General features: G+C 39.7%; 1 protein-coding gene across 4 annotated transcripts in view; it reads right to left on the bottom strand.

Annotated features, from left to right (window-relative positions):
- LOC128694270 (F-box only protein 21) overlaps positions 1-27747 on the bottom strand; it is a 70986-nt gene that overhangs the window by 25814 nt on the left and 17425 nt on the right. For 2 of the 4 annotated variants that reach the window (XM_070081312.1, XM_070081305.1), the window contains exon 2: positions 18241-18507. In XM_070081312.1, coding sequence (XP_069937413.1) covers positions 18241-18507 — 267 coding nt within the window. The other 2 variants (XM_070081323.1, XM_070081318.1) reach the window with 2 other exon arrangements.

Below are 27747 nucleotides of genomic sequence, written 5' to 3'. Positions count from 1 at the left end.
AGGCAAAACAATGTCTTCAAGGCTAATTTGTGTGTGCTGTGGAGGGCAAACAGTAAGGCATGGGTCACTAGGGACTTTTTCTATGACTGGTTACACCATGCATTTGCCCCCACTGTGAAAAATTACCTAATGGAAAAGAAATTGGACCTTAAGTGCCTCCTGGTATTAGACAATGCTCCTAGTCATCCTTCAGACTTGGCAGAGTGACTTTCTGGGGACATGAGCTTCATTAAGGTCAAGTTTCTGCCTCCTAATACCACTCCTTTCCTGCATCCCATGGACCAGCAGGTCATTTCAAACTTTAAAAAACTCTACACAAAAGCTATGTTTCAAAAGTGCTTTGTAGTGACCTCAGACACTCGATTGACTCTAAGAGAATTTTGGAAAGATCACTTTAGTATCCTCAGTTGAGTAAACCTCATAGGTAAGGCTTGGGAGGGAGTGATTAAGAGGACCTTGAACTCTGCTTGGAAGAAACTGTGGCCACAATGTGTAGAAGAAAGGGATTTTGAAGGGTTTGGGGCTAACCCTAAGAAGCATATGCCAGTTGTGAAATCCATTGTGGCATTGGGGAAGTCCTTGGGGTTGGAGGTTAGTGGGAGGATGTGGAAGAGTTGGTGGAGGAGGACAATGAAGAACTAACCAATGATGAGCTGCAAGATCATCTTCAACAGCAAGAGGCCAGACCTGAGGAAACTGCTTCAGAGGAGAGGAGAGAGAAATTGAGGAAGTGGCCTACTTCAAAGATTAAGGAAATGTGTGCAGAGTGGGTTGAACTGCAAACCTTTATGGATGAAAATCACCCTAACACAGCTACTGCAAGCCGTGTTGGCAACCTGTATAATGACAATGTTATGGCCCATTTTAGGAAAGTCTTAAAGGAACGGGAGGTACAGAGCTCTATGGACAGATTTGTTGTGCGACAGAGGTCCAGTGACTCTCAAGCTGGTCCTAGTGGCATTAAAAGAAGAAGGGAAGTAACCCCGGGAAAGGACTTGCTACCTCAAGTCCTAATGGAAAAGGATTCCCATTCTAAACAATAACTTCCACACTCTCCCCTCCTCCCATCCCATCAATCGTCACCAGATCTTCAATACAGGTAAGTGTCATGTATTATGTTCTTAGTAGAGTAGTAAATGTGCATGTCTTCTTCAGTTTGTGTGTATTAACCCTTAAACTGTCCAAGCAGATATACGTTCACATGCGTAGTGCTCCAAAAGTAGATCTACATTTTTTTACATATTTTCAAATATAAAAAAAAAAAAAAAAGTAGATCTAAGTTTTTTACACGTTTTCAAATGTAAAAAAAAAAAAAAAAGATTACTTTTTTTACATACTTTCAAATGTTGAAAAAAACGTAGATCTACATTTGGACAGTTTAAGGGTTAAAATTAATATTTCATGTGGTAAAAAAAAAAAAATTTCATACTTTGGGGTGTCAGGAACGGATTAATTTGATTTCCATTATTTCTTATGGGGAAAATTAATTCGGCTAACGATAATTTTGGCTTACGATGAGCTCTCAGGAACAGATTAATATCGTAAGGCAGGGGTCCACTGTATATTTCATTTTTAAATTTTGCAAACCTGAGAGCAAGTTTGAGAGCAGCAGTTGCAACCCTGAAAAGGTTAAAGAGGATTTTTCCATATATGCAACAGAGATAAGAATAAGTAAGCAAGTTTATTCAGGTATCCACAAATACAGTTACATTGATTATCATATATAGCAGCATATGTGTAGAGAACCTAGGATAACCCAATTGTAAATTCAAACAAAAGTGTAGCCAGGGGATACCAGGAAGTTTTTCTTCACAGAATGGTAGATCAAGGGAAAAAATACAAAGAGGATGTAATAAGTGCTTCAACTATTAGAAATTTGAAGCAAAAAATAAATAATTGGATGAACATATTTCAAGTCATGATATCATTAGCAATAATTAAAAAAAATGGACAAACTTTTAAGTCATGACACCGGTGGCATAATTCTGCTCCTGTAGCTACAAATAGATAATTACAAATTGGTAATTAAACTATCTTCAAATGATACACAAACTGAAACTAGAATTATCTTATATTCCATTAATTACCCATGTAAGTAATCTGATTCCTTTTATGGTTGGAAGAAATTTGAAATTATAAAATAAAAATTAGCTGCAGCAAGAGTTGCATGGTAAGTGAGATAAAGAACATTTTATTTTATACAAACAAAAATTCAAACCAAACACAAAATCTTTTAAATATGACCACTGGTTTACTGCAAACACAAACCACTTCTACTATACTGAAATCCTCATATAGTGTGCAGTATAAATTTTCAGTTCTCTGTTCATCCTGCAACCCTATAAAACAAAAAAGTTAACAAATAGAGTGAAATTTCTACTAAATGGCAAGCTCACCAACATTACTCCACCCTAGGTACTAAAACAATTGTTGCCTGATCTACCAGTACCTCAGCTACGACAACCAGTACCTCAGCTATAACAACCAGCACCACAACAAGTATCTTAGTGACCATGGCATCATCATTCCTTACATTCATATCCATCATAGGTAAGTATTATAATGTTCGGAATTCATTAAAAGCACTATTATTGGAATGAGCAAACTAATTTTTATATGCTTAGAGTACTCTACAGGTGCCATGAACATGCATGCACACAAGAACACTCATAGCAGACTATGCAACCATATGACCTGTCTTTGTAATACTCATTTGTGCTTTATAGTTATCTGTTTACAATATTGTTTTATCACTGATTTCATCATTGCTTAGTTAATCTTAAGTTAATTTTAAGCCAGCCCGTAATGCTATGCATATAAGTGGCTTTGGCATGCTGCTCTTACCTGTATTTTTTTGTACCTCTGTATGTATGCTAAAATTACTAAATAAATAAATAAATAAAATAAAATAAAAATAAAATTTGCCCATCAGTTTCAAAAAGTGCCAGGGCAAGTTTTATATGGAAGATGGTACCCCTTGCCATACTGCTAAAGACAATATGCATCAATGATTGTGAAATTACATACTTTAAAGACTAGCCTGATAACTCACCAGACTTAAATTTGATAGAGAACATTTGGAACCTAATTAACCCTTTGACTGTCGAGACCCCAAATTCTTAAGTGTCTCTCTCTGTGTCACAAAATATTTGAAAAAAAAACAATTATTTTTTCTTATGAAATGATAGAATATTTTCCCGATGGTAAAAACACCAAAAGTACGAAATTTGATGAAAAACTTACAGAATTACGCTCTCATGAAGTTAGCGATATCTGAAATATATACGCAACGGCGATTTCGCCCACTTTGAGCCCTATTTTCGGCCAATCCACTGTTCCAGTCGATCAAACTTAAATCTATTTCTTTAGAACTTCATTTGTTCTATCAATAGAGTACAAGAAACTGCCCATTTACCGATTTCAACTACTCAGTTGTGGTCAGAATTTGGCAATTTGGCCAATTTCATGCTGTTACGAACATAGTCTGTTGGTCCCTGGGTTATAGTGCTTTTCGTAACAAAAACTTAGTACGTCTAGGTACTCACTTCAGAGGAAAAGGAATTTTCTTAGTTTCTATTTAATTTATTAATAATCATAATAATCACTTAAATTCACCTTCTCATATTTTGCACTATGAGTAGAATACTTTTACCATTCCTCATTAAAACAACACAGTACTGGGTTTAGTATTTACAAATGGCTCTGAGTGAGTCACGAAATATTAGTATAGGCACATGCAGAGGCGTTGCCTAAAAACTAACACATTAATAGATTTCTTATGATAGGGTTCACTTTACAATAAGTCCCCATACACTACAGAGGCTCGCTCACTTGGCTTCACTTTCTCTAAGAGCTTCTCAACCGTCTTCTCCAACCGAGATAAGTCTTAGCAGTAAGCTCCCGAAAATTCCTGGGATTTTCTAGGGAGGCGAATGGTGGTATAGAGGTGGATACTTCCCTCGACCCTTCCTGGTCCAAAGGAAGGTATGAACTGAACTCTGTGAGGCTTTACCAGCCCACTTTGTCTCGGTCGGAACAGGGGTTGAGCAGCTCGAAACACCTACTGGTGCTTGGCCAGGTCACCAGCAGTTGACACTAATTAAACGACCTACCTAAATACAAAGCTAAGTAATACGACCAGATAATATTATAAAGCCGAGTAAATCCATTTTAGCTACTAATGGAATTACTCCTGAATATAATATTAAATGAAATAGCAAAAATAACATGTAAAAGTATACCATTGTGATAAGAAACAGTACTTAAAATGAACAAAAGGGTGTAACATCCCCTCCACACGACCAAACGTCGCACTGACAATAGGACAAAAATAATCCTGAATCTTTTAGATACAGTAGAAGAACTGAAATACCAATATAGCAAGACAAACATTTCACCACCAATTTGTCCCAGACAATCTTCATGTGTTCTGAAGGTATTCAAGGAGGATATTGTTGAGACGACAGACATCTGCCTCAACTGAATTGGGTTCTCTCTTGGCCTTGGGTGACACGAATGCTGTCTCTCAAGTAAAATGTAAGGACACAGCAACTGGTCTCCAAGCTTCATCCTCCATAACTAAACTGTAAACAGTACCACTCATTCACATAACTGTAGGCAAAAAAGGAGATGTTAGGCGTAAGTTAGAACAGGGGCATATTGGTGCAACTGGTTTAAGGGCGGGACAAAGCATCTGCAATTACATTATGTTTGCCCTTTATATGTAGGATTTTAATAGAAAAAGGTTGAATTCTAAGGGCCCACCTCTGTATTCTGGCATTCTTAGCCTTCATGGTATTAATGAACGTCAAAGGGTTGTGATCTGAGTATACTGTAATCTGATGAGGTGATGTTCCCAAGTAAACTTCAAAATGCTCGAGAGAGATAACCAGGGCTAGAGCTTCTTTTTCTACGGTTGCATAATTCTTTTGGTGTGGCTTTAAGGTGGAGGAATAATAACATATCGGATGTAAAATATCAGAGGAGTGGGAGGACTGCAGTAGTACTGACCCAACAGCATAACTGCTGGCATCTATATGTAACAGGAAGGGAAAGTTAAAATCAGGGCTTTTCAATACTGGAGAAGAGTTCAGTAATCGCTTTAACCTATTAAAAGCCATATTACATTCCTCAGACCAAGCGAATTTAATTTTAGAACTAGTTAGCGCGAAAAGGGGGGCGGCTATGTGTGAAAAGTTAGGGCAGAATCTTCTATAATACCCAGCCATTCCCAAAAATCTCTGCACCCCTTTTCTGTCTCTTGGTATAGGAAAGTCTACAATGGCTCTCACTTTTGCACTGATGGGTGCCACCGTCCCCTGACCTATATTGAAGCCCAAATACTTAATCATTGCTTGTCCAAATTTGCATTTGGACAAATTGATGGTAAAATTATAAGAATCTAATTTCTTAAAAAGAGCCTCCAGACGGACTAAATGTGAACTCCACTCTTCACTAAAGACTACTAGGTCGTCGAGGTAGGCTTCAACCCCCTCAAGGTTATAAGTAAGGTCATTCATAAGCCGCTGGAACGTGGATGCTGCGTTGCACAACCCGAATGGGGTAACCAAGTAGTTGAACAAGCCTCCATGCACTGTAAATGCTGATATGTCCTGAGCTCGGTCCGTCAGGGGCACTTGATAGTAGCCTCGCAGTAAGTCCAGCCGGCTCACATACTTGGCTCCGGCAACCATATCGATTAAATCATCTACCCTAGGCAAAGGGTAACCATCAGGAACTGTGACGGAATTCACCTTTCTATAATCCGTACACATACGATAGGTTCCATCTGACTTTGGGACTAACACACAAGGTGAGGCCCATGGGCTTTTGCTTCGTTCAATTAGTCCATGGGTCAGCAAAAAGTCGATTTCCTCCTTTAGAGCTTGGTGTTTAATAGGGCTTAAGCGATAAGGGGACTGCTTGATGGGTGCAGCTCCTTGGACATCCACGTCGTGTGTCCCCAACGTGCAACGCTTAGGTATATCGCCAAACAATGATGGGTACTTCAAAATCACATTTTTCACTTCTTTGGCTCTGTCACAGGCCAGATCTTTTAAAAAATCGTCCAGGGATCGTAGAACTTGAGTGTTTCTAAGACGGACTTCTATTCCTTTAGAGCAGTCCTCCAAATCCTCTGCTTCTTGCTGGGACTTTAGAAGAATGGCAGCGGTCGGGGCTAACCCTCCATAATATTTCTTCAATTGGTTAACATGGTATGTATGGTCTGATTTCTTTTTCCCTGGGGTACGAACAAGGTAATTCACTTCACTTAGTTTTTTAATGACTTCCAAAGGTCCCTCATATCTTGGTTTCAGTGCATGTCCGGGCATGAATTTTTGAGCCAATACTTTATCTCCGATGTTGAAAGAGCGAGAGGCCGCATGTTCATCATGTCGTAGTTTCATTTTAGCCTGGGCTTTCTTCAAGTTCTCTGCGGCTAGGTTCCTCGTGAAAGTGAGGTGTTCCTGCATCAAAGCCGGGCATACCTGAACTGACGGAGTACGTCTTCCGGTCCATACATCTTTCAATACTGCGAGGGGTCCACGTACCGTATAACTATATATCAACTCAAAAGGGCTATACCCTAGACTTTCCTGCTCGCTTTCCCTTACGGCCAGGAGAAGGAAAGGAATACCTTCGTCCCAGTCTTTACTGAATTGTTCACAGTAGGAACGCATCATCACCTTCAATGTTTGATGAAACCGTTCCAATGCTCCTTGGGACTGGGGCCTATAGCTCGTAGCGAGGATAGATCTTACACCAAGGCGTGACATGGCCTCCTTGAAGATTTTTGAAGTGAAGTTTGATCCTTGATCAGACTGGATCTCACGAGGCAGCCCTACCTGTGAGAAAAACTTTATTAAAGCGCGGACTATTGCGCGAGCATTTATTTTCCTCATGGGAATGGCCTCGGGGTAACGAGTGGCAGAATCCATTATAGTGAATAGGTACTGATTCCCCGCCTTGGTCCTGGGAAGTGGACCTACACAATCGATGATTAAACGGGAAAAAGGCTCGCCATCTGAGGTGATAGGACAGAGAGGAGCTGGAGGCGGGGTATGAGCAGGTTTACCGATGGTCTGACAGACCCGGCAACTGCGAAGATGTTCCACCACGGTTTCCCGCATTCTAGGCCAAAAAAAGTATTTTGACAACTTTACCATAGTTTTCCTTACTCCTAGATGTCCTCCCATTGGACTATTATGGGCGACCTTCAATGCAAGCTCACGATAAATCCTAGGCAGGATTAATACATGCTTGGCCTTGGCAAAAGGTGCCCCTAGAGAATGTCTTCTGGTGGATTTCTTCATAAGTATACCCCTACTAGAATAAACACAGTCCTCTAGTTTCTCGGCCTCTTCTTCCGTTATCAACAGCTTTCTTACTTTCTCCAACGAGGGATCTTCCATCTGTGCTTGGATTAGATCTTCAGGTCTAAACTTTTTAGCACCTAAAGAATCTAAAGTCGATTCTAGCCCTGCAGACACAGACGTCGCATCATTGGGCCAGTGGGTCGCACTAAACAATAGGTTCAAACCCAGATCAGCTTTGTCCTCTTCCTCCTCTGTTGATTCAGGAGTTAACCTGGTCGTTGCCATGGACCTAGTGACAACTCCCAGCGGAAATAATGATAGGTCCTTCCTATGAGCCTCAATCACGTAATCCTCTCCCGAGGTATTTTCTATCACCAGAGGTTCTTTCTTGATTCCTTCGTAGCTTAGGTCATTTCCTATCAGTAGGTCAGCAGACTTAATAGGAAATCCTTCATCTGATATACCGACAGTCGCATATCCTTTATAGCTACCCAGGTCTAGGTATATCCTATGGAGGGGAACTCTAGAAACGGCCCCTCCATAAGCCTCCAGAAGTGCATCTATCTTGGTATAAGTGCGGTCAGACAAAGAGAGGATTCCCTTTTTTAACAATGTCAAGTAACTCCCCGTATCCCTATAGGTTTTAACAGGCACCACTTGGCACTCGTCAATACCAGCTTTTCCTTTTGAAAAATATGGGCTCATTGCCTTTTCAATTTCTTGCCCCGAGATGGCCCTCGTCTCTGGTCATCTCAGTGAAGCAGTCTTCGGTCCTGCCGGCTCTAGATCCGCCTGTAAACATCCCTGCGTGTGGGCTACTGAAGACACCATCTGCACAGGAGCACCTTCTCGATACTTATATTTCCTATCCCTTTCCAGCTGATAACATTGGTTTCTCACATGACCTCTCTTTTGGCAATATGAACAGGACAAATTCTTCCTGACTTTATACACCTCCTGGTTCTGTCGTGGTTGAAACCGGTCACCATTGCATGGCTTATCCAGGGTTCGAGAGGTCACTGCTTCTGAAGGAAACTTTTGGCGAGGTTCTGTTCTTGACTTAACTGGTCGAACCTTCTGGCCCGATTTTACCGCTTCTTCTCTGGATGTTCTATCACGGATCAGCTGGCTGGAGATCTCGTAGCGATCGGCCAGTGCAGCGGTCTCCATCACATCAGGTGTTGGACGGTCGATCAGGAACTTCCGCAAATCTCCAGATATAGAATTATAGAAGTCCTCTTGTAGTATTAATTGGGTTAAGCTGCTTACGGTGTTGCTTTGTGAGGCTCTTTGCCACCTCTCGAAAGCTACCTTCTTCTGCCTGGCGAAGTCCACCCAAGTTTGCCCTGGTAACCTTTGCAGAGTACGGAAGGCTTGCTGGTAGCTCAAAGGGAGTAGATCATAGGTCTCCAGTATGACCTTTTTGACGGAGTCATATTGTATGTACTTTTCGTAAGGCAAAGCTGCGGTACATTCTCGAGCTTTACCAGTCAGCGTCGTATGCAACAAGACAGCCCAGAAATTTTGGGGCCACCGCATAGCTCGAGCCTGATTTTCGAACGTATCGAAGTACGTGTCCAGATCAGACTCGCAAAACTTGGGCACCAAAGATGCTGCTTTATGAATGTCGAAAATATTTCTGGGAGCCTCGGGCCTCACAACTCCTTCCCTTTGCCGCTGACGTTCGTAGAGTATGGTGTCCCTCTCGAACTCTTCTGCATTCAGCCTCCTTTGGGCTTCTATCTGGGCCATTTGTAAAGTAATAAGGCGCTCCATTCTTTCGAACTGGCTCTGTGATATGGGCCCAATCGGTAGCGGAGGAGTTGGAGGATACAAGTTTTCCCGTCTTTCCTTGGGTCTAGCACCTGCGCTGGGTGCTTCTTGTGAACCAGGGTCGGAAACTGGGCGATTAGATGCCCCAATTTCAGGCACCTCTCCCAGAGATGTCCGCTCACCAGCAGCTCCCTTTGATTCTGGCTCAGCCACGTCACCAGAGGGTAGGAAAGTTGGGAGGCCACCAAGATCAAGTCCTTGTGCTCCAAGCGGTCGGTCCAAGTGTTCAAATTGAGATATTAGACTTGCCTCATCAGTATCGTCAATGTCATCCACCTCCCCTTGTTCCGGAAACAGCATGTTGCTCAAAATAGATCGAGTGGTCTCGGCGGTGTAATATTTGTTATACTTCACTCCTAGGCGTACGGCAATTTGCCAGCACTTCTGAAGTTTTAAAGACTTCAAATCTTCCAAGGTTAACTTACATATTAACTGTTGTATTTGAGCCTCCATAGTTAATTTTATGGGTACCTGAACAGCAGCTCACTTTCATGGGATTGGCACTTGGATCAGAGAGCGAATCGCGGACGGGCCCCCACTTTGTTACGAACATAGTCTGTTGGTCCCTGGGTTATAGTGCTTTTCGTAACAAAAACTTAGTACGTCTAGGTACTCACTTCAGAGGAAAAGGAATTTTCTTAGTTTCTATTTAATTTATTAATAATCATAATAATCACTTAAATTCACCTTCTCATATTTTGCACTATGAGTAGAATACTTTTACCATTCCTCATTAAAACAACACAGTACTGGGTTTAGTATTTACAAATGGCTCTGAGTGAGTCACGAAATATTAGTATAGGCACATGCAGAGGCGTTGCCTAAAAACTAACACATTAATAGATTTCTTATGATAGGGTTCACTTTACAATAAGTCCCCATACACTACAGAGGCTCGCTCACTTGGCTTCACTTTCTCTAAGAGCTTCTCAACCGTCTTCTCCAACCGAGATAAGTCTTAGCAGTAAGCTCCCGAAAATTCCTGGGATTTTCTAGGGAGGCGAATGGTGGTATAGAGGTGGATACTTCCCTCGACCCTTCCTGGTCCAAAGGAAGGTATGAACTGAACTCTGTGAGGCTTTACCAGCCCACTTTGTCTCGGTCGGAACAGGGGTTGAGCAGCTCGAAACACCTACTGGTGCTTGGCCAGGTCACCAGCAGTTGACACTAATTAAACGACCTACCTAAATACAAAGCTAAGTAATACGACCAGATAATATTATAAAGCCGAGTAAATCCATTTTAGCTACTAATGGAATTACTCCTGAATATAATATTAAATGAAATAGCAAAAATAACATGTAAAAGTATACCATTGTGATAAGAAACAGTACTTAAAATGAACAAAAGGGTGTAACACATGCACATTAAAAACGATGCCATTTTCAAAATAGGGCCCAGAATAAACAATACAGACATTCCTGGCACTAAAATAACATTTTCTCTGTTCATTAGTCATGTCTCCAGGCCCCTCTGGGAAGATATACTAAGCAACACAGACCCCAACTTATGCCTAGAACAGATTGACTTGGTGGCACTCGATGTATGCACAAGGCTTATTCCTCTAAGAAAAAGGAGGAGTAGATGTAAAATAGAAAGAGACAGACGCTCCCTTTACAGGCGACGGAAAATAATAACAGAGCAGCTAAAAGAGGTCAATATATCTGAAATCCGTAGGGAGACACTGGTCAGAGAAACAGCAAGCATCGAACTTAAGCTAAAAGAATCTTATAGGAGTCAGGAATCGAGGGAAGAACTAAAAGCCATAAATGAAATCGAAAGAAACCCAAAGTATTTCTTCTCCTATGCCAAATCAAAGTCGAGAACAACGTCCAGTATTGGGCCCCTACTTAAACAAGATGGGTCCTACACAGATGACAGCAAGGAAATGAGTGAGCTACTCAAGTCCCAATATGACTCAGTTTTTAGCAAGCCGCTAACCAGACTGAGAGTCAAAGATCAAAATTAATTTTTTATGAGAGAGCCACAAAATTTGGTTAACACAAGCCTATCCGATTGTAGGTAGTAGGTTGGTAGACAGCAACCGCCCAGGGAGGTACTACCGTCCTGCCAAGTGAGTGTAAAATGAAAGCCTGTAATTGTTTTACATGATGGTAGGATTGCTGGTGTCTTTTGTCTGTCTCATAAATATGCAAGATTACAGGTAAGTCTTGCTACTTCTACTTACACTTAGGTCACACTACACATACATGTACAAGCATATATATACACACCCCTCTGGGTTTTCTTCTATTTTCTTTCTAATTCTTGTTCTTGTTTATTTCCTCTTATCTCCATGGGGAAGTGGAACAGAATTCTTCCTCTGTAAGCCATGCGTGTCGTAAGAGGCGACTAAAATGCCGGGAGCAAGGGGCTAGTAACCCCTTCTCCTGTATATATTACTAAATTTAAAAGGAGTTTTTTCTTTTGGGCCACCCCACCTCAGTGGGATACGGCTGGTACGTTGAAAGAAGAAGAAGCCTATCCGATGTTATCCTGACGCCAAATGACTTCGAACAGGCGATAAATGACATGCCCATGCACTCTGCCCCAGGGCCAGACTCATGGAACTCCGTGTTCATCAAGAACTGCAAGAAGCCCCTATCACGAGCCTTTTCCATCCTATGGAGAGGGAGCATGGACACGGAGGTCGTCCCACAGTTACTAAAAACAACAGACATAGCCCCACTCCACAATGGGGGCAGTAAAGCAACAGCAAAGAACTACAGACCGATAGCACTAACATCCCATATCATAAAAATCTTTGAAAGGGTCCTAAGAAGCAAGATCACCACCCATCTAGAAACCCATCAGTTACACAACCCAGGGCAACATGGGTTTAGAACAGGTCGCTCCTGTCTGTCTCAACTATTGGATCACTATGACAAGGTCCTAAATGCACTAGAAGACAAAAAGAATGCAGATGTAATATATACAGACTTTGCAAAAGCCTTCGACAAGTGTGACCATGGCGTAATAGCGCACAAAATGCGTGCTAAAGGAACAACAGGAAAAGTCGGTCGATGGATCTATAATTTCCTCACTAACAGAACACAGAGAGTAGTCGTCAACAGAGTAAAGTCCGAGGCAGCTACGGTGAAAAGCTCTGTTCCACAAGGCACAGTACTCGCTCCCATCTTGTTCCTCATCCTCATATCCGACATAGACAAGGATGTCAGCCACAGCACCGTGTCTTCCTTTGCAGATGACACCCGAATCTGCATAACAGTGTCTTCCATTGCAGACACTGCAAGGCTCCAGGCGGACATCAACCAAATCTTTCAGTGGGCTGCAGAAAATATGAAGTTCAACGATAAGAAATTTCAATTACTCAGATATGGTAAACACGAGGAAATTAAATCTTCATCAGAATTCAAAACAAATTCTGGCCACAAAATAGAGCGAAACACCAACGTCAAAGACCTGGGAGTAATCATGTCGGAGGATCTCACCTTCAAGGACCATAACATTGTATCAATCGCATCTGCTAGAAAAATGACAGGATGGATAATAAGAACCTTCAAAACTAGGGAGGCCAAGCCCATGATGACACTCTTCAGGTCACTTGTTCTATCTAGGCTGGAAAATTGCTGCACACTAACAGCACCTTTCAAGGCAGGTGAAATTGCTGACCTAGAAAATGTACAGAGAACCTTCACGGCGCGCATAACGGAGATAAAACACCTCAATTACTGGGAGCGCTTGAGGTTCCTAAAACTGTATTCCCTGGAACGCAGGCAGGAGAGATACATGATTATATACACCTGGAAAATCCTAGAGGGACTAGTACCGAACTTGCACACGAAAATCACTCACTACGAAAGCAAAAGACTTGGCAGACGATGCAACATCCCCCCAATGAAAAGCAGGGGTGTCACTAGCACGTTAAGAGACCATACAATAAGTGTCAGGGGCCTGAGACTGTTCAACTGCCTCCCAGCACACATAAGGGGGATTACCAACAGACCCCTGGCAGTCTTCAAGCTGGCACTGGACAAGCACCTAAAGTCGGTTCCTGACCAGCCAGGCTGTGGCTCGTACGTTGGTTTGCGTGCAGCCAGCAGCAACAGCCTGGTTGATCAGGCTCTGATCCACCAGGAGGCCTGGTCACAGACCGGGCCGCGGGGGCGTTGACCCCCGGAACTCTCTCCAGGTAAACTCCAGGTAAACACAAAAAAATAGAAGATTTACTGTTATGCAGATTATTGCATTATTGTAATAATTGTATAAATAATGTCAGCCCATTCATGACTGTGTATTAGAATGGCTAGTTGGACACTTATTGGACGGTGATGTCATTTGTTTACTCATGAACATCGGCAAAATTCAAACATTTCCGCTACTTTGACCTCAATTTCAAGGTCCTTTTCATCATGAAACCAATCAAAATCATCTCTATTTCTGTAATATGTCTTCCATTCTATCAAATGAGACCAGGAAAATGAGAATACAACCATAAATACTGTTCAAAAATGCACCTTAAAGTCGGCGTTTCAATCCAAAAACACAGTCGGAGTTTTTTTTCTTCTCATTATACAGTGCATGCTGCAGTATTTTTTGTATACTGTGCACACTGACCACACAGACCTATTCTCTCACATGTGAACCTACCAGCTTTCTCCCGTTTGAAGCCGCTAGAATTTTGGCATATTAATGTCGCCGACAGTTTCTCATAAGATGTACGTATACAGCGGGCCCTCAGCTAACGATGGCATCAGCTAACGTTAAATCCAGCTAACGATACATTTTAATGCAAAAATTTTGCCTCAGCTAACGCTAAAAAACTCGGCCAACGCGATTCATTCGAGACGCGTCCACTTGTGGCCTGAGCGCACCTCAGTTGTCCCGTGGGTGTCAGTGTTTACAAACAAGTCAGTGCGGTTGCATCCACGCATACAATCAGAACATTTCATATTAACCCAGTGTTTTTAGTGATTGTACCTGCAAAATAAGTCACCATGGGCCCTAAGAATGCTTCTAGTGCCAACCCTGCAGGAAAAAGGGTGAGAATTACTATGGATATGAAGAAAGAGATAATTGCTAAGTACAAAAGTGGAGTGCGTGTCTCCGAGCTGGCCAGGTTGTACACAAAACCCCAATCAACCATCGCTACTATTGTGGCCAAGAAAACGGCAATCAAGGAAGCTGTCCTTGCAAAAGGTGCAACTTTGTTTTCGAATAAGAGATCGCAAGTGATAGAAGTTGTTGAGAGACTGTTATTGGTGTGGATAAACGAAAAACAGATAGCAGGAGACAGCATCTCTCAAGCGATCATATGTGAAAAGGCTAGGAAGTTGCATGAGGATTTAATTAGAAAAATGCCTGCAACTAGTGGTGATGTGAGTGAATTTAAGGCCAGCAAAGGTTGGTTTGAGAGATTTAAGAATCATACTTGCATACATAGTGTGATAAGGCATGGCGAGGCTGCCAGTTCGGACCACAAAGCGGCTGAAAAATATGTGCAGGAATTCAAGGAGTACATAGACAATGAAGAACTGAAACCTGAACAAGTGTTTAATTGTGACGAAACAGGCCTGTTTTGGAAGAAAATGCCAAACAGGACCTACATTACTCAGGAGGAAAAGGCACTGGCAGGGCATAAGCCTATGAAAGACAGGCTTACTCTGTTGATGTGTGCTAATGCTAGTGGTGATTACAAAGTGAAGCCTTTATTGGTGTATCACTCTGAAACTCCCAGAGTGTTCAGGAAAAACAATGTCCTCAAGGCTAATTTGTGTGTGCTGTGGAGGGCAAACAGTAAGGCATAGGTCACTAGGGACTTTTTCTATGACTGGTTACACCATGCATTTGCCCCCAATGTGAAAAATTACCTCTTGGACTTGATACCTCAAGTCCTAATGGAAGGGGATTCCCCTTCTAAACCATAAGTTCGACACTCTCCCCTCCTCCCATCCCATCAATCATCACCAGATCTTCAATAAAGGTAAGTGTCAGTTTGTGTGTATTAAAATTAATATTTCATGTGGTAAAAAAAAAAAAATTTCATACTTTTGGGTGTCTTGCACGAATTAATTTGATTTCCATTATTTCTTATGGGGAAATTAATTCAGCTAACGATGAGCTTTCAGGAACAGATTAATATCGTTAGCTGAGGGTCCACTGTATATACGATACCGACGGTCAAAGGGTTAAGCATGAGCTTCGTGGCATGGACGTGTCCTCTAACCCCAAAATCTTGAGTGCCATTAAGCAAGTGTGGCAGGGTATTAATTCTTCCATCCTCCTTAAGTTTGCCTTATCAATGCCTAGGAGACTTAACCCTTTCAAGGTTGTGACCCCTGCTCTCAAATTTGCTCTCAGGGTCATAATATTTAAAAAAAAAAAAAATTTTATGGTAGAGAATCTTTTACAGAAGGAAATGAAACAATAAGTATGAAATTTGATGGAAAACTTACAGAATTATGCTCTCACAAAGTTAGCAGTCTCAGCGATATTTACGTATCGGCACTTCTGCTCAGTTTGCACCCTACTTTTGGCCCATTCCATTGTTCCAGTTGACTAAACTCATAGCTATTTCATTAGTATTCTTTATATTCTATCGACTGAGTACAAGAAACTGCCCATTTACCTATTTCAACTATCCAATAAAGTGATCAGAAATTGATAATTTGGCCAATTTCACACAAAAAAATAAAAAACTGCCAATTTAAAAATAAGGTCCAGAATAAACAATGTAGGCATTAAAAAATATTAAAGATTAAAGATTTTATTTCTTTGTAAAGGTTATAATGTGTAATTACAATTTTGATTGTTAAGTACAAAGAAAGCCACTATCATGCTGGGGCATTTCAGGCAGACTAATCCTAGTACATAATAACTACTAAAGTCTAGACAAGATAAGAATGGTTAACTTTGTAAATAAATTTCTTCTATTCCTTAGTCACGTCTCCAGGCCCCTCTTATATTGTGCTTGCTTTCCATTTTGAATTTTTATTCACACAAAAAATAGATTTACTGTTATGCAGACTACTGCATTATTGTAATAATTGTATAAACAATGTCATTTTATTCCTAAATGAGTATTAGTTGGACACGAATTAGACAAGTAATGTCATCCGTGAAATATTGGCAAAAATAGAACATTTCTGCTACTCTGAGCTCAATTTCACGCTACTTTCAGTTCTGAAATTAATTAAAATCCTCTCTATCTCTGCAATATATCTTCCATTTTATCAAATGAGACCAAGAAACTGAGAATATACCCATAAAAATCATATGAAAACACACCACAGTTGCTGTTTTAAACAAAAACACAGTTGCATTTTTTTCTCATCATGCACTGTGTGCTGCAGGATTTTTTTTCTATATGGTGCACACTTACCACAAAGACCCATTCTCTCATTTCTAGGCCCAAATTCACCACTCACAGCTTATCTGAGAGAGTTGAGCTCAAGACAATAGTACAAGATCAATGCTGGCTTCCAAGCTGTTATATAACGGGATCAACACTGAAAGAGTTAAGGAGTGCATCAAGAGGAATAGTAATTCTACAAAATATGTACTAGTTTCAATGAAGAACATATTAATATTTCAGTATTTAATTTTTAAAGCAATAGTTTATGTTGAGTGTTCTCATTATCTACATGATCTATTTATACACATGCATATTTATGATACCTACTGTATACAGTGGAACCTCGGTTTTCATTTGCCCTGGTTTTCATCAAACTCAGTTTTCAACGACTTTTTTCATCAAAATTTTGTCTCGGTTTTCATTCATCACCTCGATTTTCGTCTCTCTGCCGTACCAAACATGTCCACCTGCCAGCGCCCACATAAAGCATCCCATGCGTTCTGAGTCAGTCTGGCTTTGTTTCTCATCGAGTGAGCATTACCCTGTGTGCTCATCCGAAACATTTCATAATAATCCATTGTTTTTTGTCCTTGTTTATTGAGTGCGACTGCTAAATAAGACACCATGGGGCAAAAGAAAATTCCGAGTACCAGCCCTTTGATAAAGAAGGTGAGAAACACAATAGAATTCAATTGTGGCCAGAATGTGTCCAAGAGAAGGATTTTGAAGGGTTTGAGGCTGACCCTGACAACCCTACGCCTGTTGTGGAATCTATTGTGGGTTAGGAGAAGTCCAGGGGTTGGAAGTGAATGGCCAGGATGTGGAAGAGTTGGTGGATGATCACAGGGAAGAGCTAACTGGTGAAGAGCTGCAACACCTTCAAATGGAACAGCAACAGATTGCACTTGAGGAAATTGCTTCAGAGGAGGAGGGAGAGAGGGGAGAATGTGCCTTCTTCAGTGATTAAGGACATGTTTGCAAAGTGGAGTGAGTTGCAAAGTTTTGTGGAGATATATTACCCTAACAAAGCTGTTGCAAGCCATGTCTGCAACATGTTCAATGACTGCCTTGTCCCATTTTAGGCAAATTTTAAAGAAACGCCAGAAATAGACCTCTCAGGAGAGATTTTTTGTGTGACAGGGGTCCAGCGCAAGTAAAAGACAAAGAAGGGAAGTAACCCCCGATAGGAACTTGACACCTGAAGTCCTTATGGAGGGGGATTTCCCTTCCAACCAATAATCCCTCCTCCTCCCTCAACCCCTCCTCACGTCTTCCATACGCCAACAAGAGTCTTCAATAAAGGTAAAAGCGATATTAAATGTTCATTTATCCATTTAATTAGTCCTTTACATTTCTCATTGTTTTCTGTATGTAAAACTATAGTTATTTTCTATAAAATGTATTTTTTGTTAATACTTTTGGGTGTCTGGAATGGATTAATTGGATTTACATTATTTCTTACGGGAAATATTGCTTCAGTTTTTGTCAAATGTGGTTTTCATCAGACTTTCTGCAACAAATTAATGACGAAAACCTAGGTTCCATTGTATGTCTAAACTGATTAAAAAGTATAATAAAGTGAACAAAATAACGTAGTATTTGTGGTTTAAAAATTCCCTTGGACCACTAAAAAAGTAACCTCATCAATTTTGAGTGCGCACTGTAATGAAAAAAAATAAATACATGTATCATTATCAGGTGAGACTGGTAAACCCGTACATACATGAGTTATACAGCACCTTGGTAATGGGAGGTAGAAACAACATATGTACTCACTGTGATCCATTTTCAACAATCTTTCTTAATGCGTTGAGAACATAATAGGGAGCATAGTTAGTAGATAAGACAAGAGCATCCACTTCATTGTAGACTGGTGATGTGAGGTGTACATTGGATGCGAGGCGCAAATTTTGGTAAAGACGAGAACTGAGGCTAGAAACTAATTTCTGTACTTGTCTATCAAAGCACATCAGTTGTTTCACTTCATCGTGCCAATCTGTGACTTTCTTTTTGTATGGCAGTTGGTCCCAAACTTTAGGCCAGCTGTAACGATTAAATTTCCAAGATTAGGATAATGAGAAATAAAATTAATCAAAAAAATTTTTAATATTTTTATATATTTAATATAATTAACTTAAATAAATGTAGAATGTCAGTTACCAATGACATGCACTGTGATATATTTAACTACTGTACCATTATCACATGAACCACCTTCTTATAAACTTAAATCTATGCTAAGTATCCAATTGCACACTTTTAACTGCTATACCTAATGTAAAGTAAAACAAAATTTATTTTCTATAACATTACATAGTTTTAAACTATATGTTACAGTATGTTATATATGAAAAAACCCATGATAATGCAAAGCATTTCAAAGGCAGACTATATCTTAAAAAATTACAATACTTAACAGTTCTAGCACATATAATTAGGCTGTGTGAGACAAAATTGGGATGGATATTTTTACAAAATCTAGGGACTTGCTTAAAACTATGAATATAGTCATACTGATTAAGGATTATAATAATCGGAAATAAGGTTTGTCTGACGAATGATTATGATACAATGGTTTCTCTAAGTATCAAGACTTTCTTCACAAGAGAGATGGTAGGAGATAGTGGAAATAAAAAGTGTAGCATATGGCTGCAAGTTGGCAGCTGGCACACAGGTGAATTACACTAGTTTAATCCTTTCTGGATCGGCAGGCCCTCTCCTAAACTTCTTTTCAGGGTCAGAAATTTTTTGAAAAAAAAAAAAAAAAATTATTTTTTCTTATGAAATGATAGAGAATCTTTTCCCGATCATAATGACACCAAAAGTAAGAAATTTGATGGAAAACTTACGGAATTATGCTCTCATGAAGTTAGTGGTCTTGACAATGTTTAAGCAGCGGCGATTTCGCCCACTTTGAGCCCTATTTTCGGCCAATTCCAATGTACCAGTCGACAAAAATCATAACTATTTCGCTAGAATTCCATTTTTTTCTATCGAATGAGTACAAGAAACCGCCCATTTACCAATTTCAACTATCCAATAAAGTGGTCAGAAATTGGCAATTTTGCCAATTTCACACAAATTTCAAAAGATGCCAATTTCCAAATAGGGTCTAGAATAAACAAGACAGACATTCCTGGCACTAAAATAACCATTTTCTCTGTTCATCAGTCATGTCCCCAGGCCTCTGTTACATTTCTTTTGCTTTCCACTTTGAATTTTTATTCTCACAAAAAATAGAAGATTTACTGTTATGCAGTATTAGTGTAGAAATGGTGTAGAAATGGTATAAATAATATCGGCGCACTTGTGAAAGAATATTAGACTCAACAGTTGACGTGTATTGGACGCATGGCATGATTTATTTACTTTTGAATTTTGGCAAAAATCGAACAATTTTCTGCTACTTTGAGCTCAATTTCAAGGTTCTTTTCTTTGTGAAACCAATCAAAATCATCTCAATTTCTGTAATATGTCTTCCATTCTATAAAATAAGACCAGGAAAACTAGAATACAACCATAAATACCATACGAAAATACACTGCAAAGTCGCTGTTTTAAACCAAAAACACAGAGTTTCTTTTTCTCATTATGCACTGTGTGCTGCAGGATTTTTTTTATAATGTGCACACTGACCACATAGATCCATTCTTTCATATGTAGGCCTACCAGCTTTCTCTCACTAGATTTGAAGGTGCTAGAATTTATGCATACTAGAACTGCACCAACCCTGGCGTGCAATCCATACTAGTATGGTACCAACCCTGAAAGGGTTAAGAAGTAATTTTTGACTAGTATTTTAAAAGCAATAGGCAGACAGAAGAGCTGTAGAATCTTCTGGTAGGGAGTTTTATATTTTGGGACCATTTATGGGCATAAAGTTTCTAGTCAGGTTGCATCAAACTCACGAGACATCAAAGACGTATTTGTGTCTTGTAGGAAACACTGGCCAGAGAAACAGAAAATATCAAACCTAAGCTTAACCCTTTCAGGGTCAGTCCTGTATATATACGGCTTGAGAGCCAGTGTCAGTCCCATATTTATGCCAAAATTCAAGTGCCTTCAAATCTGCTGGAAGAAAGCTGGTAGGACTACATATGAAAGAATGGGTCTGTGTGGTCAGTGTGCACAGTATAAAAAAAATCCTGCAGTATGCAGTGCACAATGAGAAAAGAAAAACTCCAACCATGTTTTTTGTTTAAAACAGTGACTTCGCAGCGTATTTTCATATGGTATTTATGGTTGTATTCTCATTTTCTTGGTCTCATTTGATAGAATGGAAGATATATTACAGAAATAGAGATGATTTTGATTGCTTTCACGATGAAAAGTAGTACAGTAGGGCCCCACTTATACGGCAGGTTAGGTTCCAGGCTACTGCCGGAAAGCAGACATCGCCGGAAAGCAGAACGCCATTTTTTCCACTTATAAATGCATATAAATGCCAGATAACAAGTTTACACAAACATAAAGTCACTTTCAGACTTCACAATGAGGCAGCTATCAATAACTTCACAGCAGCAGTGACGAACATTGACTGGCACACTGAGCTAGAAATCTACACAGATATTGACGAATGTATTAATAATTTTCTAAAAAAGACCCAATACCTCTATAACAAGCACTGCCCTAAAAAACTAAACAAATGACTGCAAAGAGACTGAACAGTCCCTGACTAACACCCAGTATCCTCAAATCTATAAATACAAAGCACCTATACGAAAAACAGTACAGAATGGGCCACATAACCAGAGACCAAACAAAACGTTACTCGTCAATCCTAACCAGCCTAATAAGAAGGGCTAAAAAATTGTATTACGAGAACAGATTATCCAACTTATGAGGTGGCATAAAAAAGACCTGGAAAGCCCTATCAGAAATACTAGGAACAAAAAAAATGACACGAAATAGCGAAATTGAATTAACAAAACCAGATGAACCCCAATTCCCACCTACTGAAACAGCAAACAGACTCAATGATTTCTTCTCCACTATAGGAAAAAAACCTTGCCAATAAAATCCCAAGCTCAGATACCCCACCCAATGACTACCTCACTGGCAACTACCCGAACACACTGTTCCTAGCTCAGACTAACCCAATTGAAGTCTCCCTTATTATCAACAAACATACTCAACATACATACTCAACAATTTGGGTTCAGGCCTAATAAAAATACTAATGATGCTATTATCCACATGCTAGAACATATTTATACAGCAATAGAGAAAAAAGAGGTCCCACTGGGGATCTTCATTGACTTACGTAAAGCTTTCGATACAGTTGACCACGACTTGCTCCACATAAAATTGTCGCACTGTGGTATAAGAGGGCACTCCCTCAACTACCTAAAGTCATACCTCAGCAACAGAAGCCAATATGTGTACACAAATGGGGCAAACTCTTCAGCACAGCCAATTACAGTTGGTGTCCCACAGGGAAGTGTCCTAGGCCCTCTTCTCTTTCTCATATACATAAATGACTTACCAAATGCATCGCAACTACTCAAACCCACACTATTTGCAGATGACACTACATACGTCTACTCTCACCCGAGCCCAGTCATGCTAGCCAATACTGTAAATACCGAATTACAGAAAATATCAACCTGGATGAGGACTAACAAACTTACTCTAAACATTGACAAAACCTACTACATTCAGTTTAGTAACAGAGCTGCAGATGTCTCTTAACATAATGATAAATGGATCACCTATCACAAAACTCAGGGGGAAAATTCCTAGGAATCCACCTTGATAATAGACTCAAAATTGAAACACATTTACAACAAACTTCCAAAAAAATTTCCAAGACCGTAGGCATACTATCGAAGATACGGTACTATGTTCCACAGTCAGCCCTCCTGGCCCTATATCACTCACTTATTTACCCTTATCTCACCTATGGAATTTGTGCATGGGGCTCAACAACAATAAACCATCTCAGACCACTAATCACCAAACAAAAGGCTGCAGTCAGAATGATAACAAATTCCCACTACAGACAGCACACTCCACCAATATTCAAAACTCTAAACCTACTCACAATACAAAACATCCATACTTATTACTGCACCTACTACATACATAGAACACTTAACTCTGACATAAACCCTCCCCTCAAATATCTCCTTACCAACCTCAACAGAACACATGACCATAACACAAGACACAGATCACTCTTTGATGTTCCTCATGTCCATCGCACGCTATGCAAAAACTCAATGCACATAAAAGGCCCTAAAATCTGGAATTCATTACCTGTGAATATAAAAGAAACACTGTCTGTTTATAAATTCAAGTCTCTTCTCAAAAATCACTTACTCACCCACAACTAAATAAATACTGAAGAATTGTATCTCATAAATTGTATCTCATATATGTATCTCATTATCGTATCTCATAAATGTCAACCTGTGACCCAATCAAACTTTGTTACTATTTAACTTCATTACCTAACAGAATACTCCATTCTACTGATTACACAGCAACACAGTAAACGACCATATGACCTGTCTTTGTAATACTCATTTGTACTAAATTGTTATCTGTTTTACAATAATTTTTGTACCACTGAATATATCATTGCTTAGTTAATCTTAAGTTAATTAAGCCTGCCCATAATGCTCTGCATACAAGGGGCTTCAGCATGCTGCACTTTAAAAATTGTATTCCTTGTACTTCTCTGTATCATGTTCAAATTAAATAAATAAATAAATAATTTTTTTCTTTTTTATTATCACACTGGCCGATTCCCACCAAGGCAGGGTGGCTCGATAAAGAAAAACTTTCACCATCATTCACTCCATCACTGTCTTGCCAGAAGGGTGCTTTACACTACAGTTTTTAAACTGCAACATTAACACCCCTCCTTCAGAGTGCAGGCACTGTACTTCCCATCTCCAGGACTTGAGTCCGGCCTGCCGGTTTCCCTGAACCCCTTCATAAATGTTACTTTGCTCACACTCCAACAGCACGTCAAGTATTAAAAACCATTTGTCTCCATTCACTACTATCAAACACGCTCACGCATGCCTGCTGGAAGTCCAAGCCCCTCGCACACAAAACCTCCTTTACCCCCTCCCTCCAACCTTTCCTAGGCCGACCCCTACCCCACCTACCTTCCACTACAGACTGATACACTCTTGAAGTTATTCTGTTTCGCTCCATTCTCTCTACATGTCCGAACCACCTCAACAACCCTTCCTCAGCCCTCTGGACAACAGTTTTGGTAATCCCGCACCTCCTCCTAACTTCCAAACTACGAATTCTCTGCATTATATTCACACCACACATTGCTCTCAGACATGACATCTCCACTGCCTCCAGCCTTCTCCTTGCTGCAACATTCATCACCCATGCTTCACACCCATATAAGAGCGTTGGTAAACCTATACTCTCATACATTCCCCTCTTTGCCTCCAAGGACAAAGTTCTTTGTCTCCACAGACTCCTAAGTGCACCACTCACCCTTTTCCCCTCATCAATTCTATGATTCACCTCATCTTTCATAGACCCATCCGCTGACATGTCCACTCCCAAATATCTGAATACATTCACCTCCTCCATACTCTCTCCCTCCAATCTGATATCCAATCTTTCATCACCTAATCTTTTTGTTATCCTCATAACCTTACTCTTTCCTGTATTCACTTTCAATTTTCTTCTTTTGCACACCCTACCAAATTTATCCACCAATCTCTGCAACTTCTCTTCAGAATCTCCCAAGAGCACAGTGTCATCAGCAAAGAGCAACTGTGACAACTCCCACTTTATGTGTGATTCTTTATCTTTTAACTCCACGCCTCTTGCCAAGACCCTCGCATTTACTTCTCTTACAACCCCATCTATAAATATATTAAACAACCATGGTGACATCACACATCCTTGTCTAAGGCCTACTTTTACTGAGAAATAATTTCCCTCTTTCCTACATACTCTAACTTGAGCCTCACTATCCTCGTAAAAACTCTTCACTGCTTTCAGTAACCTACCTCCTACACCATACACCTGCAACATCTGCCATATAAATAAATAAATAAATACTGATTGTACAGGAATGCATGCAACCATACGACCTGTATTTGTAATACTCATTTGTGCTTGTTATCTGTTTACAATAATGTTTTACCACTGAATACTTCATTGCTTAGCTAATCTTAAGTTAATTTTAAGCCTGCCCATAATGCCATGGATTCAAGTGGTTTTGGCATGCTGCATTTAACTGTATTCTTTTGTACTTCTCTGTATCATGTTCAAATTAATAAATAAATAAATAAATAAATATATTAAGTTAGAAATAGAACTAGGCAGTAAAACAAAAAAGTAAAATACGCACACAGTACACTCATTATTTACCTCATTATTTAGTTTAATGTAGGGCAAAAGGTTGTGACCGTGTGTGGAAGTGTGAATTGCTCATTACTCTACAATTTGTTCATGATTGTACCCATGTGTAAACATAAGTAACCATTCTTACAGGATTCATTATTTTCATTTGATTCATTAGAGATTTGCCAGTACTTCCGGCCCGGGTCTTCTCCAGATGGTGACCCGGCGTCATTCATTACCTTTGTACCTAGTTCAGCTATCAAAACTTTGGGGCCCAGTCCCTGAACCCATTACATACCCCTGTAATCTGCAAATACCTTTGTAACTTGTCATGATTGTGACTAGACCTACCTGGATTTCATTATCTTTGTAAATTGTGAGTTCATTACCTCTGTAACTTGCTCAGCTATCAAAACTTTGGAGTCCAGTCCCTGGACCCATTATGTACCTCTGTAATCTTTTGACTGCCGCCCACAGGATGGGTATGGGGTGCATAATAAACATATTAAACTACTACTAACTACAGTACACTCATTACTTATCTTAAAACATTTGAAGAAAGTGGTGTGGTAGGTAGGGTAGTGTAGGGAAGCCAGCCTGGCCACCAAACCCACTATGTAAACAAATAGACGATGTGACTGGTTATGGTTCATAAACATTCGTACAAACACCTTACATTGTGTACAAGTTGTCTCCACAGTGGTACAGCAGTGTAAATAAAGATCAACACTTCCATTCTCATGTAATTTTTTTTTTTAGAAGGAATGATGCTCTGACAAATAATAATTATTATTATTACTATTACAAATTATTATTATTAAAAGTTATTATTAAAATCATAAAAAAAAGAAGCACTAAACTCACAAGGGTCATGAATTGCTATATACAGAGGACCCCCGGTTTACGACATTATTTCATTCCAGAAGTATGTTCAGGTGCCAGTACTGACCGAATTTGTTCCCATAAGGAATATTGTGAATTAGATTAGTCCATTTCAGACCCCCAAACATACACATACAAACGCACTTACATAAATACACTTACATAACTGGTCGCATTGGGAGCTGATCGTAAACTGGGGGTCCACTGTATAGAGTGAAGGCATACAAAAGGAATATTTATCTATAGTTAGTATCCCCCAGTGTTTGACTAGAGAAAACGTATTTCTTCCAACACTCTTACAAAGCCTCTCTGCAAACAAATCTCATATTTATGTCAATTTTTATTCTGTGGGTGTACGTATAATGTTTATATGCTATGTAACATGTTTCTTATATGATTTTGAAGAAAATATCATAGATGGATTAACCCTTTGACTATTTTGGTCATATATATACGTCTTACGAGCCACCATGTTTGACGTATATACACTCACAAATTCTAGTGGCTTCAAATCAAGCAGGAGAAAGCTGGTAGACCCACATGTGTGAGAATGGGTCTGTGTGGTCAGTGTACATCATATAAAAAAATCCGGCAGCACGCAATGCATGAGAAAAAAAAGGCGACCATTTTTTTTAATTAAAATGCCGACTTTGTGGTCTATTTTCATATAGTATTTATGGGTGTATTCTCATTTTCTTGGTCTCAATTGATAGAATGGAACACATATTATAGAAATAGAGGTGATTTTGATTGGTTTTACTATGAAAAGAACCTTGAAATGGAGCTGAAAGTAGGGGAAATGTTTGATTTTTGCCGATGTTCAAAAGTAAACAAATGATGTCATTTTCCAATAAATGTCCAAGTAGCCATTCTAATATGCAGTCATGAATAGGGTGACATTATTTATACAATTATTACAATATTGCAGTAGTCTGCATAACAGTAAATCTTTTATTTTTTGTTTGAATAAAAATTCAAAATAGAAAGTAAGAGTAATATCAGAGGGGCCTGGAGACGTGACTGATGAACAAAGAAAATGTTATTTTAGAGCCAGGAATGTCTGCATTGTTCATTCTGGACCCAATTTTGAAAATGTCATATTTTTTAATTTTCGTGAAATTGGCCAAATTGCAAATTTCTGACCATGTTATTGGGTAGTTGAAATCGGTAAATGGGCAGTTTCTTGTACTCAATCGATAGGAAAAATGGAGTTCTAAAGAAATAGCTATGAGTTTGGTCGACTGGAACAATGGAATTAGCCAAAATTAGGGCTCAAAGTGGGCAAAATCGCCAATTCGTAAATATCGCCAAGGTCGCTAACTTCACGAGAGCGTAATTTCGTCAGTTTTCCATCAAATTTCATTCTTTTGGTGTCATTACAATCGAGAAAAGATTCTCTATCATTTCATAAGAAAAAATAATTTTTTTTCAGAAATTTTGCGACACCAGTAGACACCCAGGATTTGGGGTTGCTACAGTCAAGGGGTTACCTTTGACCTTACCTTTGAAGAATTTCGAGAGTATATCTACTCTCTGAGCCCGGACATGAGCCAGGCTCGTCTGGTGCTCGCCTGGTCAACCAGGTGAAGATACTTGTCTAGTTTCCTCTTGAAGGCTTCAACACTTGTTCCAGCAGTGTTTCTGATATCTTCTGGTAAGATGTTGAAAAGTCTGGGACCGCGGATGTTGATACAGTGTTCCCTTATTGCCCCCACCGTATCCCTGCTCCTCACTGGATTTATTTTACACTTCCTCCCATATCTCTCACCCCAGTATGTTGTTATGGCAGTGTGCAGATTTGTGACCAAGCCCTCGAGTACCTTCCAGGTATATATTATCATGTACCTCTCTCTTCTCCGGGTTAATGAAAATGTCTATATTAACATAAAATTTGACATTTAATGTGCCCAAGAGAGATTATTATTACGTAGTACATATTACTATGGAGCCATGAGTAGAGAGACTCTTAGTGATTTTAACCCTTAAACTGTCCAAACAGATCTATGTTAACATGCGTAGTGCTCCAAATGTAAATCTACATATTTTTACATAGAATTTTCAAATATAACAAAA

This window comes from Cherax quadricarinatus, chromosome 6 (assembly GCF_038502225.1).
Source record: "Cherax quadricarinatus isolate ZL_2023a chromosome 6, ASM3850222v1, whole genome shotgun sequence".
NCBI classification, from domain to species: domain Eukaryota; kingdom Metazoa; phylum Arthropoda; class Malacostraca; order Decapoda; family Parastacidae; genus Cherax; species Cherax quadricarinatus.
The sequence above is the reverse complement of the archived record's forward strand: the minus strand, read 5'-3'. Positions and strand labels throughout refer to the sequence as shown.